This window comes from Salarias fasciatus, chromosome 9 (assembly GCF_902148845.1).
Source record: "Salarias fasciatus chromosome 9, fSalaFa1.1, whole genome shotgun sequence".
Lineage (NCBI taxonomy): Eukaryota > Metazoa > Chordata > Actinopteri > Blenniiformes > Blenniidae > Salarias > Salarias fasciatus.
This window is the reverse complement of record NC_043753.1, coordinates 7,475,306-7,496,725: the sequence shown is the minus strand read 5'-3', so window position 1 is coordinate 7,496,725 and position 21,420 is coordinate 7,475,306. Positions and strand designations below refer to the sequence as shown.

At 39.4% G+C, this 21,420-nt stretch overlaps 3 protein-coding genes across 10 annotated transcripts in view; 2 read left to right on the top strand and 1 right to left on the bottom strand.

The window, feature by feature from the left end:
* The first annotated feature begins 1,775 nt into the window (after nucleotides 1-1,775).
* Nucleotides 1,776-15,867, top strand: smpx (small muscle protein X-linked). 8 transcript variants are annotated; one of them, XM_030099484.1, is made up of 6 exons: nucleotides 1,806-1,869; nucleotides 1,957-2,067; nucleotides 8,594-8,653; nucleotides 10,881-10,976; nucleotides 11,578-11,740; nucleotides 15,477-15,867. In XM_030099484.1, exons 3-5 carry the CDS (start codon nucleotides 8,618-8,620, stop codon nucleotides 11,731-11,733), a joined length of 288 nt encoding a protein of 95 aa, XP_029955344.1. In that variant the 5' UTR covers nucleotides 1,806-1,869; nucleotides 1,957-2,067; nucleotides 8,594-8,617; the 3' UTR covers nucleotides 11,734-11,740; nucleotides 15,477-15,867. The 8 variants fall into 8 exon arrangements, with proteins under 8 accessions (XP_029955350.1, XP_029955348.1, XP_029955344.1 ...); XM_030099490.1 differs by having other exon boundaries at nucleotides 1,776-2,067; nucleotides 11,587-11,736; XM_030099488.1 differs by having other exon boundaries at nucleotides 1,780-2,067; nucleotides 11,587-11,740.
* cnksr2a (connector enhancer of kinase suppressor of Ras 2a) overlaps nucleotides 10,835-21,420 on the bottom strand; it is a 63,597-nt gene continuing 53,011 nt past the window's right edge. The window contains exon 24 of the mRNA XM_030099479.1: nucleotides 10,835-10,929. Coding sequence (XP_029955339.1) covers nucleotides 10,882-10,929 — 48 coding nt within the window. The 3' untranslated portion in view covers nucleotides 10,835-10,881. The remainder of the gene's footprint in view (nucleotides 10,930-21,420) is intronic.
* Nucleotides 17,981-19,879, top strand: klhl34 (kelch-like family member 34). Its single transcript, XM_030099481.1, has one exon. It carries the CDS (start codon nucleotides 18,058-18,060, stop codon nucleotides 19,852-19,854), a length of 1,797 nt encoding a protein of 598 aa, XP_029955341.1. The 5' UTR covers nucleotides 17,981-18,057; the 3' UTR covers nucleotides 19,855-19,879.

Here is a 21,420-nt window from a genome sequence, read left to right as displayed (position 1 = left end):
ATGCCTAGAAAAATAAAGAATAAATAAAGACTGACACAATCAGCAACAAGTCATATGTTAATGTTGACCTCCTAATTAACCAGTACTGCATTTTTATGTCTGATGTCACCAGACAATAAGCTTGCAATAGAGGAAAAACAAAGTTGTGTTTCAATATCATAAATCTGGAGAAAAAACAATAACTCAATCAGACTTTATCAATATGCACAGACGTTTTTCAACATGGGGTCTTTTAAGTGGAATACAAATTAGCAAATAAAAACTACACTGTTAACACACAATTCCAGTCATCTATTGAAGATTTAAAAAAAATCAAAATATGGATTATAATACAAAATTTAACAAGTCTCAGATTAAAGAAAAAATAGGGACACAATCAGCATTATTTAAAGTAGTGAATAGAATCGAATAGACTTGACTCATTCCAGAGGGAAGTTTTTTAGAGTGTTGCTCCACACAGAGTAGCATATAATAGAATGGAAAGTTACGACAGCAATTAAATAAGTGAATATTAATATGTCCAAGGCTCAGTGGATGTCAGAATGAAAATGATAGAAAAACACGATTTACAGAGAAAATTCACCATCAAATTTGCCAGTACTACATTTATTTGTGTTATTTCACTTCTCAATGAGTATGTAATAAAAAGGTCTGGGTACCATTATTATTAATGTCATAATGTCATAATATCACCACACCAAAAATAAAAAAAAAACTACAGCAAGTTACTTTCGAGAATCCATCCACTCAACGACCAAATGCTTATAGTTAAAGGCTCCTGCTTTTGAAAGCAGTTGTGAGGGGATTTGGCCATCAGTGTTTGGCTTTACAGTAAAGTTCTGGCAAGTTATGAGACTTTTTAAATACAATCTTGACGTCCTCCAGGGGGAAACGGGTTACAAGAACTTTCCCAACAGTACATCTTGGCATTGAAATACTAAGGATATTTGTTATAAATAATAATGCACTGTTGAAAATGAAAGAGAAATTGAGGCTGAAGATGTAATTTTTTTCTCAAATATTAAGTTAATAAAAACAAAGTTCTAAAAAAAGTATGGTTTAACATATGAGTCTGTTTATAGAAAGATATTGGAAATATGAATCACCTAATAATCGTACATGTCAACATCTCTTCCTCTGCTGCATGTCAAACAGAATGAAAAATGAAAGTGTGTGTTTGACTTTTGGATCTCATCCAAAATGGGTTTGGAAAGTAAAAGGACACCAGTAAACACAGACAGGAAACACACTCCCAGACTGACTCATTAGGCCATAAATGTGAGCGACGGAACCTAAAACTCCGTGGACGAACGCCAGCGTGTTACAGCAGGACGACAGTGTTATTTCTGCAGCATGAAAAGCTTGAATTAACTAAAGCTCTGCACCATGACGAAGGCGAGCAAAGAAAAATGAATCAGTTTGATTTAGTTTAGCTCAAATGGGAAACAAAAAAACGTTCAAAATGTTTTGAAAACAAACTTTTTATGCGGTTGAAGTGGGCATTTCAAGAAAATTATGGAGTTTCACAAACTTAGAGATCTTCTCTCAAGAGTTCCTATGTTTCAAAAAGTAGATTTCATCTAAAACAAGGAATTGTTTTAATAAAGTTGACAGAATTCTGTATCCTTGTGTGCTCATTCAGTGTGTTGTTAAATACAATAAACACAAAATATAGAAGGAGCTGATGTGAGAAGAGGCAGGAAGTCTGTCAGCCAGCCGGTCGGAGCGCTCTGTGGGATGGATTTGCATAAAAATATCCATCAAGCCTGCAGTTTGGGGCGTTTCATTTCACCACCTGAGCGCACAGGAAGCCAGTTGAGCAGCTGGGAGTGAAGCAGAGGGAGTGGATGTTTGAGAGTGAAGGGGAAGGTGAGTGGAGAAACACAGCGGCACACAGTCAGTCCCAGAGACCAGAACTCATTTCAGCGCTCTGATGCTGGGTCGGGTTCCACTCAGGGAGGAGTTTCCTGTCTCTCCGAGCCAATCAGGCCGAGCAGAAGCAGGTCAGGTAGCCGAAGAGGACCTGAGAGAGATCAGGCAGGGCAGAGCAGGCACGCACGGCAGGAGGTAAGAGCACGCACGCACGTACGCACACGCACACACACACACATGCACACACACCTTTAACTCTGTGAGAAGAAGACAGACCTGTTTGACCCGTGCATCAATGGGTTAATGCACATTGACTGTGTGTGTGAGTGTGTGTGCATGTGTATGTGCATGAGACCAAAAATAGGGCAAAGCCATTTTAGTCTCTGAGATTAGGAAGAGTGTTTTCAGGACTCAAGTGTCAGAGTTTGATTGGAGATGAAGCTAAAAATGACCGGACATGTGATCGAAAGCATCTGTGAGCAGCTGTGTGTTTGGAAATGAAGAGGAATGTGTGTGAGAGCACAACATTACATATCATTAAAAAAACTTGAAATATCTGTACATCAAGGGTGATTCTTACACTGTTTAACTTTTTCATGAATACATTCTAAACAAAAATCATTAAACTGAATGTTTTCTGCTCACATTGTTAAATTTCTTCGAATGAAAATAGGAAAACATCTCGTTAAATATTAGCTCAAACTGAAACATTGTGCTCAAATTACAGAGACAACTACATAAAATCTTATGATGTAAACATCATCCATGAAATTTTATATGTTGAGTATTCTGAAGTTTGGTCCTGTGGAAGAATATTTGCACTTACAGCAAGATCATACAGCAAATACAGTAGCCTGAATACAGATCAAAACACCAAAACTGTGTGTAAATTGAAGGCAGTTCTTCCACTGTTTGATTTTCACTTTTCAAAAAGTTTTGAAAAGCATCGCTGTCATGTGAATGGACCGCCAGAACACGACGGGAACTTTTCTGTTTTCACTTGAAAAAGTTGTCATATAAAAAAAAAAAACAACTGCATTTGACACATTTAATAATGTTGACCTGCTCTAGAAACATGAAAAACATCGGGTCTAGTTTTTCTGGTTTGATTTACCGGTAGATCCAGAAAAGTTTCATTTTCAGATAGAAGCAACAAAATAGAAACACATTCAAATACCTACACAGCCATTCTTTATCTTAAAAGTCTGCTGAACGTGTTAAATGTTCTCTACATAAACAGACGATGGGGCAGTACATGTTAGTAAATGTTAAATTCTAATGATGCTTAATGTCGATCTCATCACACATGTTGATATAGTCTGCAGTGCACTTGTGCAGCTCTGAAGTGTTTGGAAAAAGATGTTTCAAGCCAAAACGCAAATAAAGTTTATAGCTTTCACTGGAAAAATGACACGAGGTGAATAGCACCAGGTTGAACAAAAACGGTCAAATGAAAACAGCTTCATATTCTTAGTTTTAGTGCGAAACTAAAATCGCTGAAGTTGTCAGACATGTCAGACAACTATTTGGTGCTCAAACTCCTTCAAGTTGCTATTCTTTATTGTAAAAATCCTCAGCATCTGCTGAATGTGTGGAATGTTCTCCACATATGCAGATGACAGTCATGTAAATGTGAGTAAAGAGTACTGGAGAAGTGCTGTTACATTCTAAACTGTGATCAACAAAACACAGTGAATCCTTCATTATCAACTTCATTAACCTTCATTCACCTCGACTCGTCCGATTTTGACCTTTGTTCACTTCCTGATGATGATGCCAAATCTGCCCGATTTGTCTTTTTAGCTCATATTTGCATCAAAGCTCATGGACAATCCTCGCCAAGCCAATGAGTCTGTCAGGCAGGTCTGGACAAAGTCAGGTCACTCAGGTCACGAGTGAAAGAAGAATCACCAACTGAACTTTTCATTTAGTGAATCAAAGAGTTCAAGTTTCTATACATATGCATGCAAAATCAAATGACTGTAATATAAAGATATATTTAAGATATATTAAAAAGTAAATATTTTATTAACACGAGTGTAATCACTGTGCAGTTTTAAACACAGGATTTAAACAAGTTTAATTGCCAACTTGATGCATTTAACAATTCATCACCATTCATTTCATAGTATAATGTAATAAAAGTTCAATAGAAACAGAAGCAGATGGGCCATGTAAATTAAAAAATGCATTACAAAAATAGTGTAACTCAGGTTTAAAACATACACTTCTGTTTTAAATGTATAAATGAAGTTTTGAATGTTCTGCAACTGTGTCTTTGACTGTTCAGAAATTTAATTCCAGTTTTTTTATTCTTCTTCTCTGTCAGTTTCATCAATCAACTTTTGCTAGTTAGAAGGAAAATGGTGAATATTTGGCAGATAAAGGGTTAAATCCTCTAAAATGACACTTTAATCCTCATTTACATTGCTCATTTTACAGCTGAACACCACAGTTTTATGTATGAAGGTCAATTGAAAAACTTTGTCAGTACAAAACATAACTTTCAATTTGTTTGAGGTCACGATTAATTCCTGTGAACTAAACCATTTTAAGCACTGTCTACTGAGAATAATCAAGTTATCATCTCTTATGCTGATAAGTTCACAAAAGTTTCAAAAATTAAGTCAGCTTTTTATACTTTACAGTGTCAGGAGTTAATGTGGTGTTTTTTTGTTCTTTGATGACTGATGGTTTTATAGCTGAATAAAATTTACATCATTTTACTGAAACTGTGATTCTCTAAAGCTTTAATAAATTAATTTAAAAAGCTCAAAATACTTTAACAAGTTTAACTTTGGTAAGTTTTATAAATCAAAGTTTGTAGGTGCTGGGACTTTCTGTTTGACTTTGTTTGGTGGGTGTCCATGGTGAGGGGTGTGTGTGTGTGTGTGTGTGTGTGTGTGTGTGTGTGTGTGTGTGTGTGTGTGTGTGTGTGGACAGAACGCAGGTCCCCTCTGTGTATCGCTCGTCTATTTTTAGTGAGAACAAATCCCAGATATGGGAGGAATCCTTGCAGCACTGAGGAGCGGCGGCAGAGAGGAGAGAGAGAGATGGAGGAGAGAGGGGCAAAAAGAGCCTGACGGGGCAGAAAGTGGAGGCTAAGGGGTATAAAAGGGAGCGTGGTGTTGTGTCAGCAGCTGGTAAGTCGCTCCGCTCTGTTTAATCAGTTTCATTCATTATTCTTCAACTGGTAAAACGAGTTTTCCAGAAGTGATCAGTTTAATTTAAGCAAGAATTACATTTAAATGTTGTTTTTTTTTTTTTTTTTTTTTTTTTTTGTTAACTTGAAAAGATTAACAACCTGAAAAAGATCATTTCAAGGTTAATTCTTAGAATTGAGGGAGATAATTGTTTCCACTAGCTTTTGAAGCTAATGGCTCATCTTCACTTAGCTTAACTTCTTATCTTGCCTTGTCTTAACTTTGTGTATCTTAACTCATCTTTTGCTTAACTTATCTTATTTTTATAGTTTCATAGCTTGGATTAATTGATCTTATCTTATTTTAAGTTAACTTCTCCTAACTTCGGAGAAGTTATCTGTCTCTTATCTTATCCTAGCTTATCTTAGCTTACCTTATCACAGCTTAGCTTGAAGGTGCAGTCAGTGTCAGGTTGCCAGTTTGGGAGAGTTTAGGTGAGTTTTGGGGCCTCACACAGTGGCACAGCCAGCAGTACAGACAGCATAAAATACGGAATGCTACGTTGCTTGATTGGCAACCTCTGGAACTCACATCTGATTGGCTCTGGAACCAGGAAGGGGTGACATGCAAGCTCTGCCCACTGTAATTGTTCCAGCCCACAGGAAAAAAAAAAAAACTTGACAAGACATTATTGATGGAGGAGACGGATTGTTTAAAGAGAATGTTTCTTTAATAACGGGTGACAAATGGGGATATTTTTAATTATTTTATAGTAAATTTCTTACTTATTTCCTCTTTAAGTTATCTTTTTTCCTCTTAGATCTTATTTTAACTTTGCTGCCCTTGTTTTAGCTTACATCTCATCTTTACTTATCCTTTACCTAATTCAATTCAATTCAATTCAATTAAGCTTTATTTACATGTCATCAGGTACAACACAGTCAATTGTAGCCACTTTCACAGAGAAAACCCCAACAATTCCACTTGACCAAGCAGAGGCGACTGTGAAAAGAAAAAAACCTCTGTTTAAAAAGGAAGAAACTTTGCAGAACCAGACTCAGAGGAGGAGACTTTCTGCTGGAAAGAGGGAAACGGAGAGAACAGATACTGCCAGAACTTGACTCATCTGTTATGTAAAAACCGTTCAAGACAGGGAGAAAAGCAGCGGAATTCAAATGTATTATTTATGAATGTTGCAACGTGTTGGTCTCCTCCACATTTCATCCAAAGCAATGAACTTTTGAGAAAAGTTCATTCTGAAATGGAAGTTGCTTGTTGATTTTAGCTTCACGCTAAGCTATGCTAATACGTTGCTGGAATCTGTAGTTCTTTTTCTGACTCCCGTTTATTTAAGAAATGTTTCTAGATGTTTTTGTCTTATTTTTACAGAAACTAGGCAAAATAAAAAATAACTATTTCATTCAATCTTCCTTAGATAGCCGTATGATGAGTTTATTCCATCCCTCAAAAATGTGTGTTCTTAGACAATTTTATAAGCAACGTGACATAAACAGAGTTTGTAATCATTCTTGTGTGCAGCTGCAGATCTGTGAACTCCTGCTCTTCCTCCACAAGCAGCAAACTATTTAAAGTCTCTGTTTAAACCTCCAGCTGACTGACCGATGTGTTCATTACCTGGTGCATTTCTTCTGTTTACTCAAAAGCTTCGGCTCCAAATACATCAGAACGACAGAAAAATGATCCACACAGAGAAGCCGGTGCAAAAGACCCTCTTTAAACATATGAGCAATATTTTGAGGAAGTTAAATTTAGAGTTACTTTGTACCTATATAGGGAAATACATTTGGCTCTCGATGTATTTTACAGCCACTCCGGTGGATCTGTGAGCGAGCTGAAGAGAGGAAGTTCAAAATAACTGAAAACAGACCAGGAGAGAAAATGAGGAAGATGCACAAATGAAAAAGTTAGATTTTTGTCTTCTAAATATAAATCTATGTTTACATTAAGTTGAACGTTTCTTGTTTACTGAAGCTCTGAGAGAAGTTTATTAATCCTTTAAACTTCCTGCTCAGCTCTTTGTAAATTAATTTTGATTAGGCTTTTTTTTTATTTTAAATACTTAAAACGTTCACTCTCTTATTTAAAGTGGACATCATTTTCTTGATTAAAAAAATCCAACTTACAGCTTGTGTTGAAGTTTATTTGAAATCATTTTACAGAAGGAATTTTTTGAATTTTTAATCAGCCAAAATAGAAATATCCAAACAAATAACTTTTTAAAATATTTTTTTAATGTTATTGTAAATAATAAAACTTAACAGAGGGATGATTTTCATTGTTGTTCTTTTATAAATGATGTAGTTGTCTTTAGATGGAATCCAATAACACTTCACAATACTTACATTTGTATAAAGGAAAAATTACATTCATGTATTGAAAAGATTGTATTTTCTTTAAGAATTACATTGTTATTTGAGCAATATCCACAGTTTGGAATCACTCCAAAATTATGTACTGAAACAGAATCTCATTAGATGATCATTAAAGATCATTAAATTAATTTGACTTGACTCTGTTAACTTTGTAAAAGCGGTCATTTCATTAGCAGTACATATTTGAGGCCCTGTTTACAGATAACTTTTCAAGCGAAAACACATCTTTCCCCTGTTTACCGTTTCCGAAAACATTCATGTCTGTTTCCACAGAAATGGCAGAAAGACCGGAAATCCTTGAAGTTTTCATGTTGGACCACTAGTTGGTGCTGTTGGTTGTTTTTTTAAATTTAAATTAACACGCATGTGAGTAGAGAACAGCACTTTGTAAACATTAAAAATATCGAGTACACGGACAGGCGACCACGTTGGACTATTAGTCCAGATGACTGCCAACTTGAGAACTCCAAGGTCCCAGGAGAATATGAACTGAGAGACACGACACTCTGAAGGCCGCCATTGTTGTTACTGTCCTTCTACTCGCGCACATGCAGAAGAAAGATTAACGACCACAGTAGTGAGCCTGCGCAGTAGCAGCGATTCAGAAAAGTATCATTTTCACCTGTTTCCATGGAAACAGAGTCTGAGCATTTCCGAAAAGTTGCATTTTCCGCACTTCTGAGCACAGTTCTCATGTAAACAGAGCTCCAAATGCTACGAAAGGTTTTGTTTTTCATTTGTTGACTGTGGCCTTCAAAAAAGTGGAGGAAAATCTTTATTGAGACAGGATTTTATGAGCCATGAGAAAGAGGTGGAGGAGTCCCTGCAGGTGGATCATCTCCATCCTTCCATGGCTGCTTACAGCACGAGTCAGCTTCTCCGTGGTGCTTTCATTCTGACCGTATGTGTGTGTGTGTGTGTGTGTGTGTGCGTGTGCGACTCATGAATGATTCAGAGTTCAGTTCCTCTGCCTGCCTCTCCTCTAAAGAGTCGCTAAGCAACTGAAATGCTATCCCAGGCCTCCAAAAACCCACAGGAACAGAGTCCCACTGCTCCCAACGTGCACCACAAACATACACACACACACACACGCACACGCACACGCACACGCACACGCACACACACGCACACGCACACGCACACGCACACACACAGCTGAAAGCCTGTGATCTGTGCCTCCTGCAGGTCAGCCGACTCACCGGGGGGATCATGTCCAAACCATCGTCCAACGTCCGGGCCCTTCAGGTAAAACATCCGGCCGACTTGCGGCTCTGAAACTTGAAAAGAGTGCAGCCTTAAAGAAAGACGACCGAGTGCAACATGAAAGAGTTTATTGAGATTTATTGGAACTGCGTTTACAGCACAGAGTTACTTCTTCAGTGCAGACGTAGAGCTGATGCGTTTCCTCTTCTCCTTGTGCTCGTTTTCTTGTCTAACCATGAGCTGGGGGGGCAACGGGGGGGGGTAACGGAGACCCCCCCCCTTATCAGCAGAACTGCCTCCAACATACACATTTCAACCAGACAGTCCGTTTAACCCCACAGTATGACGCAGGTTTGATCTGTTGGGTTTTTCTTCAAAGGGGAACTCCAGTTGTAAAAAGCTTTTTGCAGCTGCAGAACACGAGGAGTAACAGGTTGGACGTCTTCGAGGGCGACAGGACAATGAAAACAACCGAAAAGAAAATGATTTTCACCATTCTGATTGAAATGAAGCCGATAATGTAAATAAAAAGGGTTTCTTAACCGACATTAGTGTGGCGCCCTCTGGTGGTGATTCCCGTAATGACTACAACACCAGAGAGGACGAAAGCAGGATGAAGGCACTGAGGACAGGAGCTTTAGGCGCCGTTTCCACGACAACGTCTCAAGTGAAAACATCGATTTTGCATTTTTTTGTTTCAGAAAGGTTTTGCGTTCAGATGGCAAGGTTTTGAAAATGATGTCCGTTCACATGAAAACACCAGAAACACTGAAAACAACGTAGTTATCAGCAAAATCGGAGCTGGAGCTGCTGTTTGCAAACACATGCGTAGAGAACGATACGCTATAGACGACAACAACAGCGAGCACACAGACAGTCGGACAGTTGTTATTGTCCGTGTAACTACTGACCACGGCCATTGTGCGCATGCGCAGTAGTAGCGTTTCAGAAAGGTTGCATTTTACCCCGTTTTCACGGACATGGAGTGTTTTCAGAGAGCTGTGTTTTCAGTGACTCCACAATGAAATGTTTGTGTTTTCACTTGAAAATGTTGTCGAGTAAAAGAGGCCTGAGAGAGGACACCAAAAACTGGAGTAAGTCCAGAAAAGTTTTAGTTAAATATAAGTATAAAGAAACAGCTAAAATAAATCCAGGTTATAGAGTTGGAAAACAAGGATTGAATAACTTTCACAATTGTAAATTTTTAACTTTCCAAATGGACAAATTACTTATTTTTTAATGTAAATCGAATGAAAAGCAAGCGAGTGACACTTTGGAGAATAGATCTTAAGTATTAATTTACATTTTTTAAAGGAACATTGAGAAAATGTTTCATTTAATGAAACATTAATAAAAACAAAACGTTGTCCAATTAAAAAAAAGAAATACTTATTAATAAATATAATTCTGTCAATTTTTTAAAAAAACTTTATTGGATTTAAGTTTTATTTTATAATTTTTAAAACATAATTTTTATGGCATTTATAAATAGTTTGGATTTCTTTTAAAATAACATTCTATGGCTTTCAAGGTTCTAATAATAAAAACATTAATATTTCAATTTTGTGTCCCCATTATTTAATTTGATTTTTTAAATATATATTTTTTATAGTTAATATGCATATATTTTGTTTTTTTATTCTATTCTATGGCATTTAATTTTGAAAGAATATGACAACTATGTCATCCAGTCTGAATAATTTTAATAAATTATTCTGTACAAAAACTTAAAGAAACTTTTTATTTCCAATAAATAGAATTATGTTGATGTATCAGTGCATTGTTGGCTGCAGTCATTAAATTATAGTAAGATGTTATGTGTTTGGCTTCATTCCATTTGAAATGGTTTGAATTATGAGGTTATTGTGCACCAAGCCACAGATTATTTGTGGCGGCACGTCAGCAGGTTTAATCTGAAGCTGAATGATTTGGTTTCATCTGAGGAGATGAGAGCTGGCAGCATGCGGAGCAGCATAGAGACAGCGAACCGGCCAAAGCAACGTCACACGAACACCAATTTCAGCTGACATGCTGCACACCGGGAATATTCCGCTCTCTGGGAGTCTGGAAAATATGTGAGAGAAGAGATTCTCCATCGATAACACACACACACACACACTCCACCATCTCTGTACAGCTGTACAATGTGAGCTCATATACAGAGATACAGTACAAAACACACACACACACACTTGCACCCATGTGCACACACATACACACACAGAGGACTCCTGGAAGGCTCTCATTGGCTCTTTCTGTCGTCCGTCAGGCTAATCTGAACATCCCGATGGGAGCTCTGCGTCCGGGGGCGGGACATCCTGTCATCAGGAGAGAGGAGACAGCAGACACAGAGCCAACGTCAGAGGTGAGGTCATCATCATCATCATCATCATCATGATCATCATCATCAACATCATCATCATCACTATCAATATCATCACCATCATCATCATCATCACTTCACAGATCCATAAATTGTCTCTGAAATATTTCAAAATGAATAAAACAGCTTTTAACGTTGCAGCCTTACCACAGTAGAAAAAAAAATTAAGAAAAAGTGCAGGATTACAGAGAATAATCAAAAGAATACATCAAAAACTAGAAAAAATATATAGATACTGAGAAGGTTTCTCATAAGTCTGAAACAAATATCCATCATGAAAGTCAATAATCATAGTTTCTCCTTCTGGGTCCCAAAAAATCCAAAAACTAAATGCAAAACGTGAAAATAATAGAAGCTGCAGCACAGTACTCATAATTCATGTGAGCATTATAAATTCCCAATATATATTTTTTATTCAAGTTGACTATTTTTATGAGGTTTTAGCAAAAGTAAAGAAGCAGAAAATGTTGTTATGACAGTAGCTTCAATCAGAGTTGATGGAAAGGATTATACTCATGTACTTGAATGAAAATGTGATGAAAGTGTGAATAAAATGTGAAATGACGTGTTGGGGCTCTGTAAGTCCACTCAGGTTCCATCGCCGGAGCAGCCAGCCGCCCCTCAGACGCCCGAGGAGAAGAAGGCGTTACCGGGAGCCGTGAAGCTTCCCGGGCCGGCCGTGAACCTCTCCGAGCTGCAGAACGTCAAGAGCGAGCTGCGATGGGTCACCAAGGAATAACATGCAGGTCCTACTATTTTACAAGTAAAATTTATACACAACGTTTCAAGTGAAAACGGAAAATTGTTGCAATAGTAATCCAACTTCACCGAACCAATGTCCCATTATTACTGTTGGCTCATTAAAAAAAAAAACAGCCCACAGCGCCAGCTTGTGATCTTGCAGCGAACTACATCTTTTTCCGTGTTTCTACTGTTTCTGCGGAAACGGACGGCATTTTCAAACCGTTGTTGTGTAAACACGAAACTTTTTTGACATAAAAATGCAGAAACGTTTTCACCTGAAACACGGGGCCTCAACAACCACGATGCTGCAGTGTGATTATGATCCAGACCCAGTAAATACTGCAAGGACAAATGATCCGAAATGTAAAGTCACATTTTAAATAGGAAATATGATTGGAAAAAAAATGTTGAATGCAATTTAGAAACAAACAAAAATTCAAAAGTAAAGTAAAAAAAAAACCTACAAATTTACAAATAAAAAAAAAACTAAACAAAAAATAAACCAACATTAAAAAATGTATCAAAGCCTTTATGCATATCAAAAAGAGCATGCTGAGAAATCAGCTCAATATGTATGAGACGAAAAATATAAATAGTTATGGCTTCACTCTTCTTTTTTAATGGGTGAAGTGTTTTAAGCATGTAAATATTTAGTGTATAATTAATTTAAAAAACTTTACAGTTACTTCAAATACTGAGAAAAACTAGTATATAGTTTTTTAAATACATTTAAAAATAAAAATAATAAATTGTATTATTGATGATAGCATGACAATAGATTTACAAATTGAATTTTTGATCATAAATGCACCTAAAATAATTAATATAAGGAATATACGGTAATTTTAGGAGTGGGGTGATAAAAACAATATTAGATGTGCAATATAATGATTCTGAATTCAAAATGTTCTTTATTTGAAAGATCTTGACATTTTTGTGACCTCAAAGCACATTTTAAAGGGAAACTTGTATTTACATCAACATTTTTCATGAATGGAAAGCATTTCCTGTTTTCTTTTTCACAGTGACACAAAGTCAATGAAGCTGCTCTTGTTCACACTCGATAGGAAATAATGCAAACGAGAAGCAAAGAATAAAGGAAGCAGAGGTATCGAGTTCTCTGTGAGGATGCAAATCCAGTTTGTGTGAATGAAAAAAAATTCAAATTTGAGGTCCGAGACCTCCTGAAGGGGACGCCAGAGTACACCAAGTGGACCAGAAGTGTTCCTCTGAGTACATGATGCTTGTCCTGAGTATTTCTCATATTGGTTAGTTTTAAAGAAACTAAAAAAGCATTACAACAACAAGAGAGAAGAAACAGACTGGAAATTCAGGACTAGTTCTTTAAAATGTGTTTATGCCACTTTTATGAAGGAACTTCAAAAGTTATTGTCAAGAATGAAACAAACGACTGAAATTGTTTCAATAAAAAAAAAGAAAATCTAAATATTTGATGTAAAAGGTGTATGTTTATTGGACTAATTCAGCTTGTGTATACATATTGTGCTGCATGTTTCACCAATCATATTTATTTGAGAAAACATTTAACTGAAAAGTTATCAATTACCAATTCCTTCTTTTTCATATGTCTCAATTTTTAATACATTTAGAAAACGTACTTTTATATTTTAAAGTTTTTTTTTCTATTTTTTCCTAACTTCATTTTGATATATAAGTATGTATATGTATGTATATGAAGATCCTTTTCCAAGATGATACAATAGATTAATACTTGTAAAATTCAAAATCTGAAATTATATAATTTTAAATAAATCAATTAATAATAAATTAAAGACACAATAATTAAGAAAAAACTGTTTCCTGTTCTGTAGCACTTTGAGATTGTAGGCATGCAAATCGCATTACAAATAAAATTTATTATTATTATCATCATTATTATTATTAATATTACAAAGTGAGAAGAGAATTCTGCAGATATATTTTTATTTACTCTCAAGCTATTTTTTAAAGAAGTTTCCCCAAAGGTGAAACTTTGGCCCATCTGTGATTATTTGGCGCCTCTTTCAAAAAGCATAGGCGTTAATCTGATGATCCAACAGCTGTCGCTCTGCGGAGACTGCCGACTGCAGATGTTGGCTGCAGATGTCGGAGCGATAAAGGTCTGGCCGGCAGTTTGTGTCACACTCCATCCTGAAAGCGTTTCGGATGTGTTGGAGAACGGGAGGTTCTCCCACTCAAAAATAAGAAAAAAATCTAAACTGTGAGGTTTCAGGAAGAAAAACTGGATCACATGTTTTTTGGAATGAATAAGTCACAAAATAGAAATAGAAGTGAGAAACACTTTCTACAAGACTGTTTTCATTCGATCAAAGAATTTTTCTGAAAAAACTAAATTTTGTTCCAGTTACACAACGATCGACGGGACATGGTAATGCTGGTGTTTTCATTTTTTCATGCACACAGATAATAGGATGTAAACACTTGAGCTTATTTAAAAGCAGTTTACTTCATGACAAGTCCACTCAGCAGCTGTATTGGAGAAATGTCTCCCTGTATGCAGATGATGGCGTCGTAAATAGTTTTAAATGCAAAATGTATAAGAGCAGAGCTGTACGATTACAAACAGTGGGCAGCTTTAAGACTCTCTACTCCCTCGTTATTATTGTCAGTCAACCCTCACATATGATGGAATTCAAGCCCCTGTTGAGATCATGCCCAGTACGAGCTTTTCTGTGACAGAGCATTTTCAAAAACCTGTTTCCAGTGACTCCAACTGCAAACAGCCAAACAAAGTTTCTATTTCCACTTTAAAAAGCATAAATGAGGCCTCGGTATCTCTCAGTCTCAGTTCTTAACAGGACGTGATGATATGTCCTGTCAGTTTTACAGAGAAGAAGAACCGCCCCATTTGTTCACATCGGGTTGAACACGGTGAAATACGTCACTAGATTTTATTGATTTCAGAGAGAAATGAGGAGAACAAACTTCAGCGTGTTTTATGAAGTGAGATGTTGGGATGTGTTCTATTTCAATTTCAGCATTTTTTCAAAAATAATTTCAGATATCTGTTTTTCTGTACTCACCCACTGATAATTTATTCACAAGTTGTGTTTGTATGCCACTTTTGAATTTCTCTTGTCCTTCAGTTTGTTTTGAGTTTGTAATTGGAAACTAGGGACGTACCCATACCACTTTTTTAAAGGACGAGCACAAGTATGAGTATTAACCTTTATGTATACAGTCCTGGTATCAGTGCATCCCTAGTGGAAAGTTTTTGTTTTCTTCCATAGAGCTGTTTTGGTGGGTGTTCTATTTATTGTTTTCTCTTCCTTGGATTACTCTCCCTTTTTTTTGTCATAAAAACACTGATAAGACTGGTTTATCGGTTTGTTTATGAGTGTATTTTATTGATGTCGTCTTTGTTTTACCGTTTTACTGCTGGCTGCACCACGAGAATAATAAACTGCACCTTGACCTTAAATCCCTCATGTTGACAGGTTCCAGTTAGAGGTTTTTTTTATTTTAAAAGGTAGGATGTTTATTCAGCAGCTCAAACACAAACTGACTCATTTTTCGAGCAAACCTACATCTCTGTTTGCTCATCTGCTGAAAAGTGTCGGCGTGACTCAAGCCTGACTCTTTGAGCGGGATATAAACAGAGAAGATGAGGGAGGTCGAGGAACAGGAGCGGGGAAAGGTCAAGAGAGAGATAAGAGCAGGCGGGTCTCCGCAAAATTCCCTCACAGCATCTTTATCTGTCTTCTCTTTTTGCTCCAGGATGCTCCGGCTAATCTTCACAGACACAGACCAGTCTACTGCTGCTGAGGACGAACGGGGGGAAAAAAAACTCCAAAAAAAATACAAACCCCGGTGTGTTCGGATAACGGAGGAGTAAATCCTCATCAAACATCGACTTCAATGGACTCAGATAGGACTCCACTCTACCAAATCCTTCAGTTTGTTTTTTTTTTTTCTTCTTTGTTTCGTGGGGATATTCGAGTAATCTAATTTCTCTGACCAACACACTGAAGCTCCATTTCTGCTCATGGTTTCTACTAATCCGACGTCCACGGGAAGCGGTTGGGGAAGGGTTCGATTGTGTTTGCTGTTTGCTGTTAAAATTATATATTCAGAAGAAAGGTTTCAATAAAACGAGATGATTTAACAACTCACCGCATCTGAGCTGCTTTACTCCCCTGAAACATTTGTCTTTCACACACCATCAAGACATTAGCTTCAAAAGAAGGGGGGGGGGGGGGTCAAACATGAGGTCAGTGGGTCAAAACTGGGCCACAAGAAGCTTTAATTGACTTTTTCATCACGTATACTCTGCGCCACAACAAGGAAAAACTAATAACTCCCACAGCGCTGAGACAGTTTTACGGTTAGAATGATATTAAAAAGCAATTTTTTTTAAACTGAATAAATCATAAAGCTGTGTTCATCACCATAAGATTGAACAACAGTTTAAACTTCATCTGCAAATTTGTATTTTTATTCACTGACTTGAATCTATTATTACCCTTATGTAGTAATATTTTTTTATTTCTCATTCATCGTGCGCTACAGTGATATTTCTCAGATCTTATAAATAATCCTGCCTTCCCTAAGTGGAAATGAAACAATACTAACTTTTAATTCATGATCAAATGCAAAAGTAATGAAGCCGTGCTTTGCGTTTAATGCAGTTTACTTCATGCATATTGCACAAAGTGCAGATTTTCTAATATATTAAACCCGATACACAAATGTTTTCAAGGCGATGCAATAAAATAGTAAACATGTTTGTTTTGAGTCTCTGGAGAGAGAAATTAATCAGTGTATTTAATGAAAAAATAATGAACCCTCCCACTAAATGCAGGCTGAAAAATGAAATATAGCTTGAAGAGTTGTTTTCCAATCTGAAATATAAAAGTAAAGCCCCGATATCTCTCGCTGCAATTATTCTTCCATTACTTGCAGGTTAAAAGTGTGTTTTTTCGGCTTTTAGGTGGGCGTCAGCAGCACCGCTGTGCAGCTTTGATCACGACCTAAAGCTCCAAATCCCTCTGTTTCAGAGAGGAACGCAGCGCATACCTCCCATTACAGCATGTATATCCATCATCACATCACATGTCCACACACACATATACACACATGCACACACACACACACACACACACACACACAGCAGCTGTAGCTAAGTTTAGCCTCCATCAGGTCACAGTGGAATATTCAGCACAGAGGAAAGCTCTGCTGGTGTTAGAACGACCATACACTGTGTGGGAAAGATTAAAAACACTTCAAAAAGGCTTTGAGTCACAAGATTTTGAACTAGTGTAACCCCTCTCCCCACAATCTCTCTCTCCACAACACACACACGCAGACACACACTTTGTGTCTGAGCGCGAGCCAGCGTCTATTCAGAGATGATGATCACAACTTGGAGCAGAATGTACCCGGCGAGAAGTTGTAAGCGCTCGGCGCGGCGATGTAGTTTGCATACCGAGGTGTCTGACCGTGACACGACTGCACGCGTTAATCCGATGAGCGTAAACATCCTGGAGAACGCGCACGCCCGATGCAGCGCCGTCATTATTCCTCGCATCCGAGTGTGTGATTCTGTGATGGGTCATGAGAAGGTGAAATGCTTCCCAAAAGGTCAAAGGGCTTTTACTCTGACAACTACTGCCTGCTTTCGATGCTTGTTAAAAATGTGTGACGGCTTGGCAGATCTCGCTGGGGTTCTGCTCGGTGTTTCTATTCCTGGGTGCAGATCGGTGCCGTGGCAGCCGCGGTCCCAGGAATCTCGGTCGCGGACCGCGGCAGCTGTATTTACCAATGAGTTCATCCACTGGGATCGACGCTAAAACCCCGCCAGGCTCCATCTCGGCCCGTCTGGGCACAAGCATGTGTGTTCAGCGGGTTCATCTGCCCGCTGGCCTTCCTGTCGGCGGGTGTATGTTGGAAGCGTGCGACGGGGGTTATATTCCCTCCTGGAGGCAGAGCAAAGGGCAGCGGACAAACACAAAGACAACAGAGCCGTGGTATCAGAGGGAGGCAGCTCGACGTTGGGACGGCCGATGTTATTGGGCCAAAGTACGGAGGGCAGGAAGACAGGACTATGTGTGTGGAGGGTGGGCTGATATTAACCTCCCTATCATAGTCACACGCCTCCTGCTGCAGACACAGCACCACAAAAGCACGTGAAGAGAGCTCAATGAAGAAGACCTTCTTCGCTTTGCAGCATCTTTTTGGAGTTTTCCTGCTTCAGAGCCTTTAACATCATAACAAATCTTTTTCTTTAGCCTCCTGCTCCTCTTCTCTCGTTCTTTCCTTCTTTCCACCCTCTCCTGCCTTTAATCTTCTTCCATTCTGGATGGATAGCTACTCTGTCCTCTACAGTTCCTCACACAGAACCGGGCTTCTTTCCGGCTTCCAGCGCTTGCGCTCCGAGAAGAAGATGTGCGATGTCGTCCTGGAGGCCGGTGGCGAGTCGTTTCCGTGTCATCGGGCCCTGCTAGCCAGTTCTAGCGACTATTTTTGGGCCCTTTTTGGAGACAACACCACTGAGAGATTAGCAGGGTCCGTCAGCCTCCCGGCTATAACGCCCCAGGGCCTGGACGCCATTCTGGACTTCCTGTACTCCGGCTGGCTCAGCGTCTCACCGCTGACACTTCCTGATGTCCTGGAAGCAGCGCGGTACCTGCAGGTGGAGACGGCCGTGTCGATTTGCGAGCGCTTCATGACTGATGGTTTGACCTCTGAGAACTGCTGTTGCTATGCTAATCTGGCCGAGCACCACGCGCTCTCGGACACTCTTGACGTGGCAAACCAAACTATTGCCAGCGAGATGGGGATTTTATTAGACAAACACAGGGACGATCTCCTCGGTTTGAACAGTCAGTCGTTGATGGCAGTGTTTGACGCAGATGAGGTGCCGGGTGTCAAAGAAGTGGACCTCATTAAGCTTGCTTTGGATTGGCTGGATGAGAACGGGCCCCTCCCACTCCTCAAATCAAACCTTCTGCTGAGTCGTTTGCGCTTCGGGCTGGTCGACCCCTCTGACCTGGCTCGTTTAGGTCAGGCACACCGAGCCATGGCCACACCTCTGATCAGGAGTCAGGTGACTCGAGCGCTGGAGTACCACCGGTTGGGTTCAGCACAACCAATCAGACAGAGCAGGCAGACGACACTCAGGTCATCACCCAATCGGGTCCTGGTTGTGGGTGGAGGGGCCAGTGCCGATTGGCCGGAGCAGCAGGTGCTAACATTTGATCCCAGGAGCCGGAAGTTTTCGTGTCTGAGCTCTATTCTCCCGCTCAGACTCAAAAGTCCCTGCGTCTGCTCCGTGGGAGGTTTCCTCTTCGTGATCGGTGGTGAGGAAGTCAAAGAGGGAGATGAGGATGGGAAGAAGTCAGTTGCAGTCACAACATCTAACCAGGTTTGGAGGTACGATCCTCGCTTTGACAGCTGGGAGAAAGTGGAGTCCATGCAGGAGAGACGGGCGCAGTTCACTTGCTGCGTGGTGGATGACGTCATTTACGCCATTGGGGGACAACACACACAACCGGACACCAATACACACACCTCTTTGGCTTCAGTTGAGTTTTATGACATGGCCTTCGGTGCATGGAGGAGAGGGGCGACAATGCCTCGCCCTCTTCACGGACATGCTGCCGCCACGCTTGACAACAACATCTACGTGTCCGGTGGTCTCCCAGGGAGCCAGGGCATCATTCAGGCCAATGACCCTCAGGAGAGCAGGGGGAGCAGCAAAGACTTCCTGTTCTGGGACTGCAAAGGCAAACTCTGGGAAAAGAGGGCGTCCATGTCTATTGCCAGGTTCAGCCACCGCTTAGCAGCGGCCCACGGGTTTCTCTACGCTCTTCTGGGAATGTACGAGCCTTTCTGCGACATCGAGCAATACGATCCACAGTCAGACCACTGGACGCGACTCCGACCGCTTCTCACAGGCTCCTTCAACTACGGGATGGTGTCCATGGCCTCCGGAAACCTGCTGGTGTTTGGAGGGAGGCGGTGGAGTGACGGTCAGGAGGTGATTGTGAGAAGCACGCTGGAGTACGACACTAAAAAAGATCGCTGGAGGGAGATCTGCCAGCTGCCCCGACCTCTCACGGGGATAGAGTGCACACTGCTGCCTCTGCCAGACTGAAGAGCACCAAATGTGAAGAGAACAGCCTCAAATGTTGAGAACAGAGTCTGAGTAGGAGCAACACACTCTTTCAATGTTGATTCGAAACCTAAAGATCAAGTGAGATATGACTCGACATTTTAGTTTCGAGAACAGTAACAGATAAAACTATTCTTTTGTAGTTGAAAGCTTTGCAGCCTGTGTTGGAAACAAGATCAGAAAAGAAAAGATGCAACTTGGTATTTTTAACCTTTCTTATACATTCTCAGTGATATCTCCCATAGCGTAACTCCAAACCATTTTCAAAGTTTTTGCAGGTATTAGATTGAATTACCAAGAAAATATCAGTTGTTGTTTACTGATTTGTTCTTTATTCAAATCCATAAGCTAGTCTGAATTCTTGCTTAAGCTGACCAAGAGACTGTGGCAAAAAAAAAAAAGTTCCTCCTTTGAACATGAGCTGAGATTTAATTAAAAAGTCTGAATGAAATTCCTGAATCACATTTAATTTTCCAGGGATATTCTTCTGTTGATGCTCTTCAACAAACCCTTTTGAGTTTATGCTAAGCTAATCTTAAAGGTGCTGTAGGCAGGATTTTGCTAGTCAATGCTAATTTTTCTGTGTTTTCTTTGGATTAAATGTTAGAGTATCCATTGATAATCCTTTAGGAGTGTAGCATAATTGCACTACCGCGAGGGCGCAGCGTTTCCATCTGTCTCTGTTCTGAGCTGAAAAGGAATCTCGACAGCTCCAGGTATCTTTGACCAATCAGAAGAGCCCCTGAGGCTCTAACCGTGATTGGTCGAGGGGCATTCGTCGCACGTTCTTGTGGGAGGGGCTTAACTTGCGTAAGGGCGAGATATCAGAGAAAACAGGACAGGATTGGCTGTGCTGGGTTTCAAATCGCCTTCTTAGATGGGTCAAATCGCCATCTTGCTTAGGTAAACCTAAGCAAGATGGCGGAGAGGCTGAATCCTGCCTACAGCACCTTTAATACGTTCCATGAGTTTTGTAACCTTTCTTTGAATGTACACTAGTTTCAGTGCTCAGTTTTGTTGTATTAAAAATCAAGAAATAATTAAAAGTCAGATTGTATTATTTTAAAATGCAAGTGAGTTTATGGATTAAACCGTGTATTTAGTGATTAAGATTAAGCAAGTAATATCACATGCTATAAAAATGTATGTTCTGGGCAACACACTTGCAATTTCTTTGAGAGATGTAAGTGATATTCTTATGTTTTCATTTCATATCCATGTAAATACAGGTAACAAACAGTTCCCGAGAAGCCAATGGCAAAAGAAGCATTCTTATCAAAGCTTTTGGAGTCTGTGAAATTGATGCAGATTGGTGTAAAAAAGCAGAATAACCTCAAAGATCCACAGAAGTCAAACAAGCACAAGTGAGAGGTGTCGCATCGATTTTTCCAAAAACTGAATTTAGCTCTGTTCCAGCAAAAGGCTTTAAATAGAAGCTAAGAAGGGCAAAATGGGTGTTGTTGAGAACAAATAGAAGAGGGATAAACAGATTTAGTGAGCAGGAGGCGATTCTTCAGAGGAGGGAAGAGAAGGCTGTGAAGGTGAAAG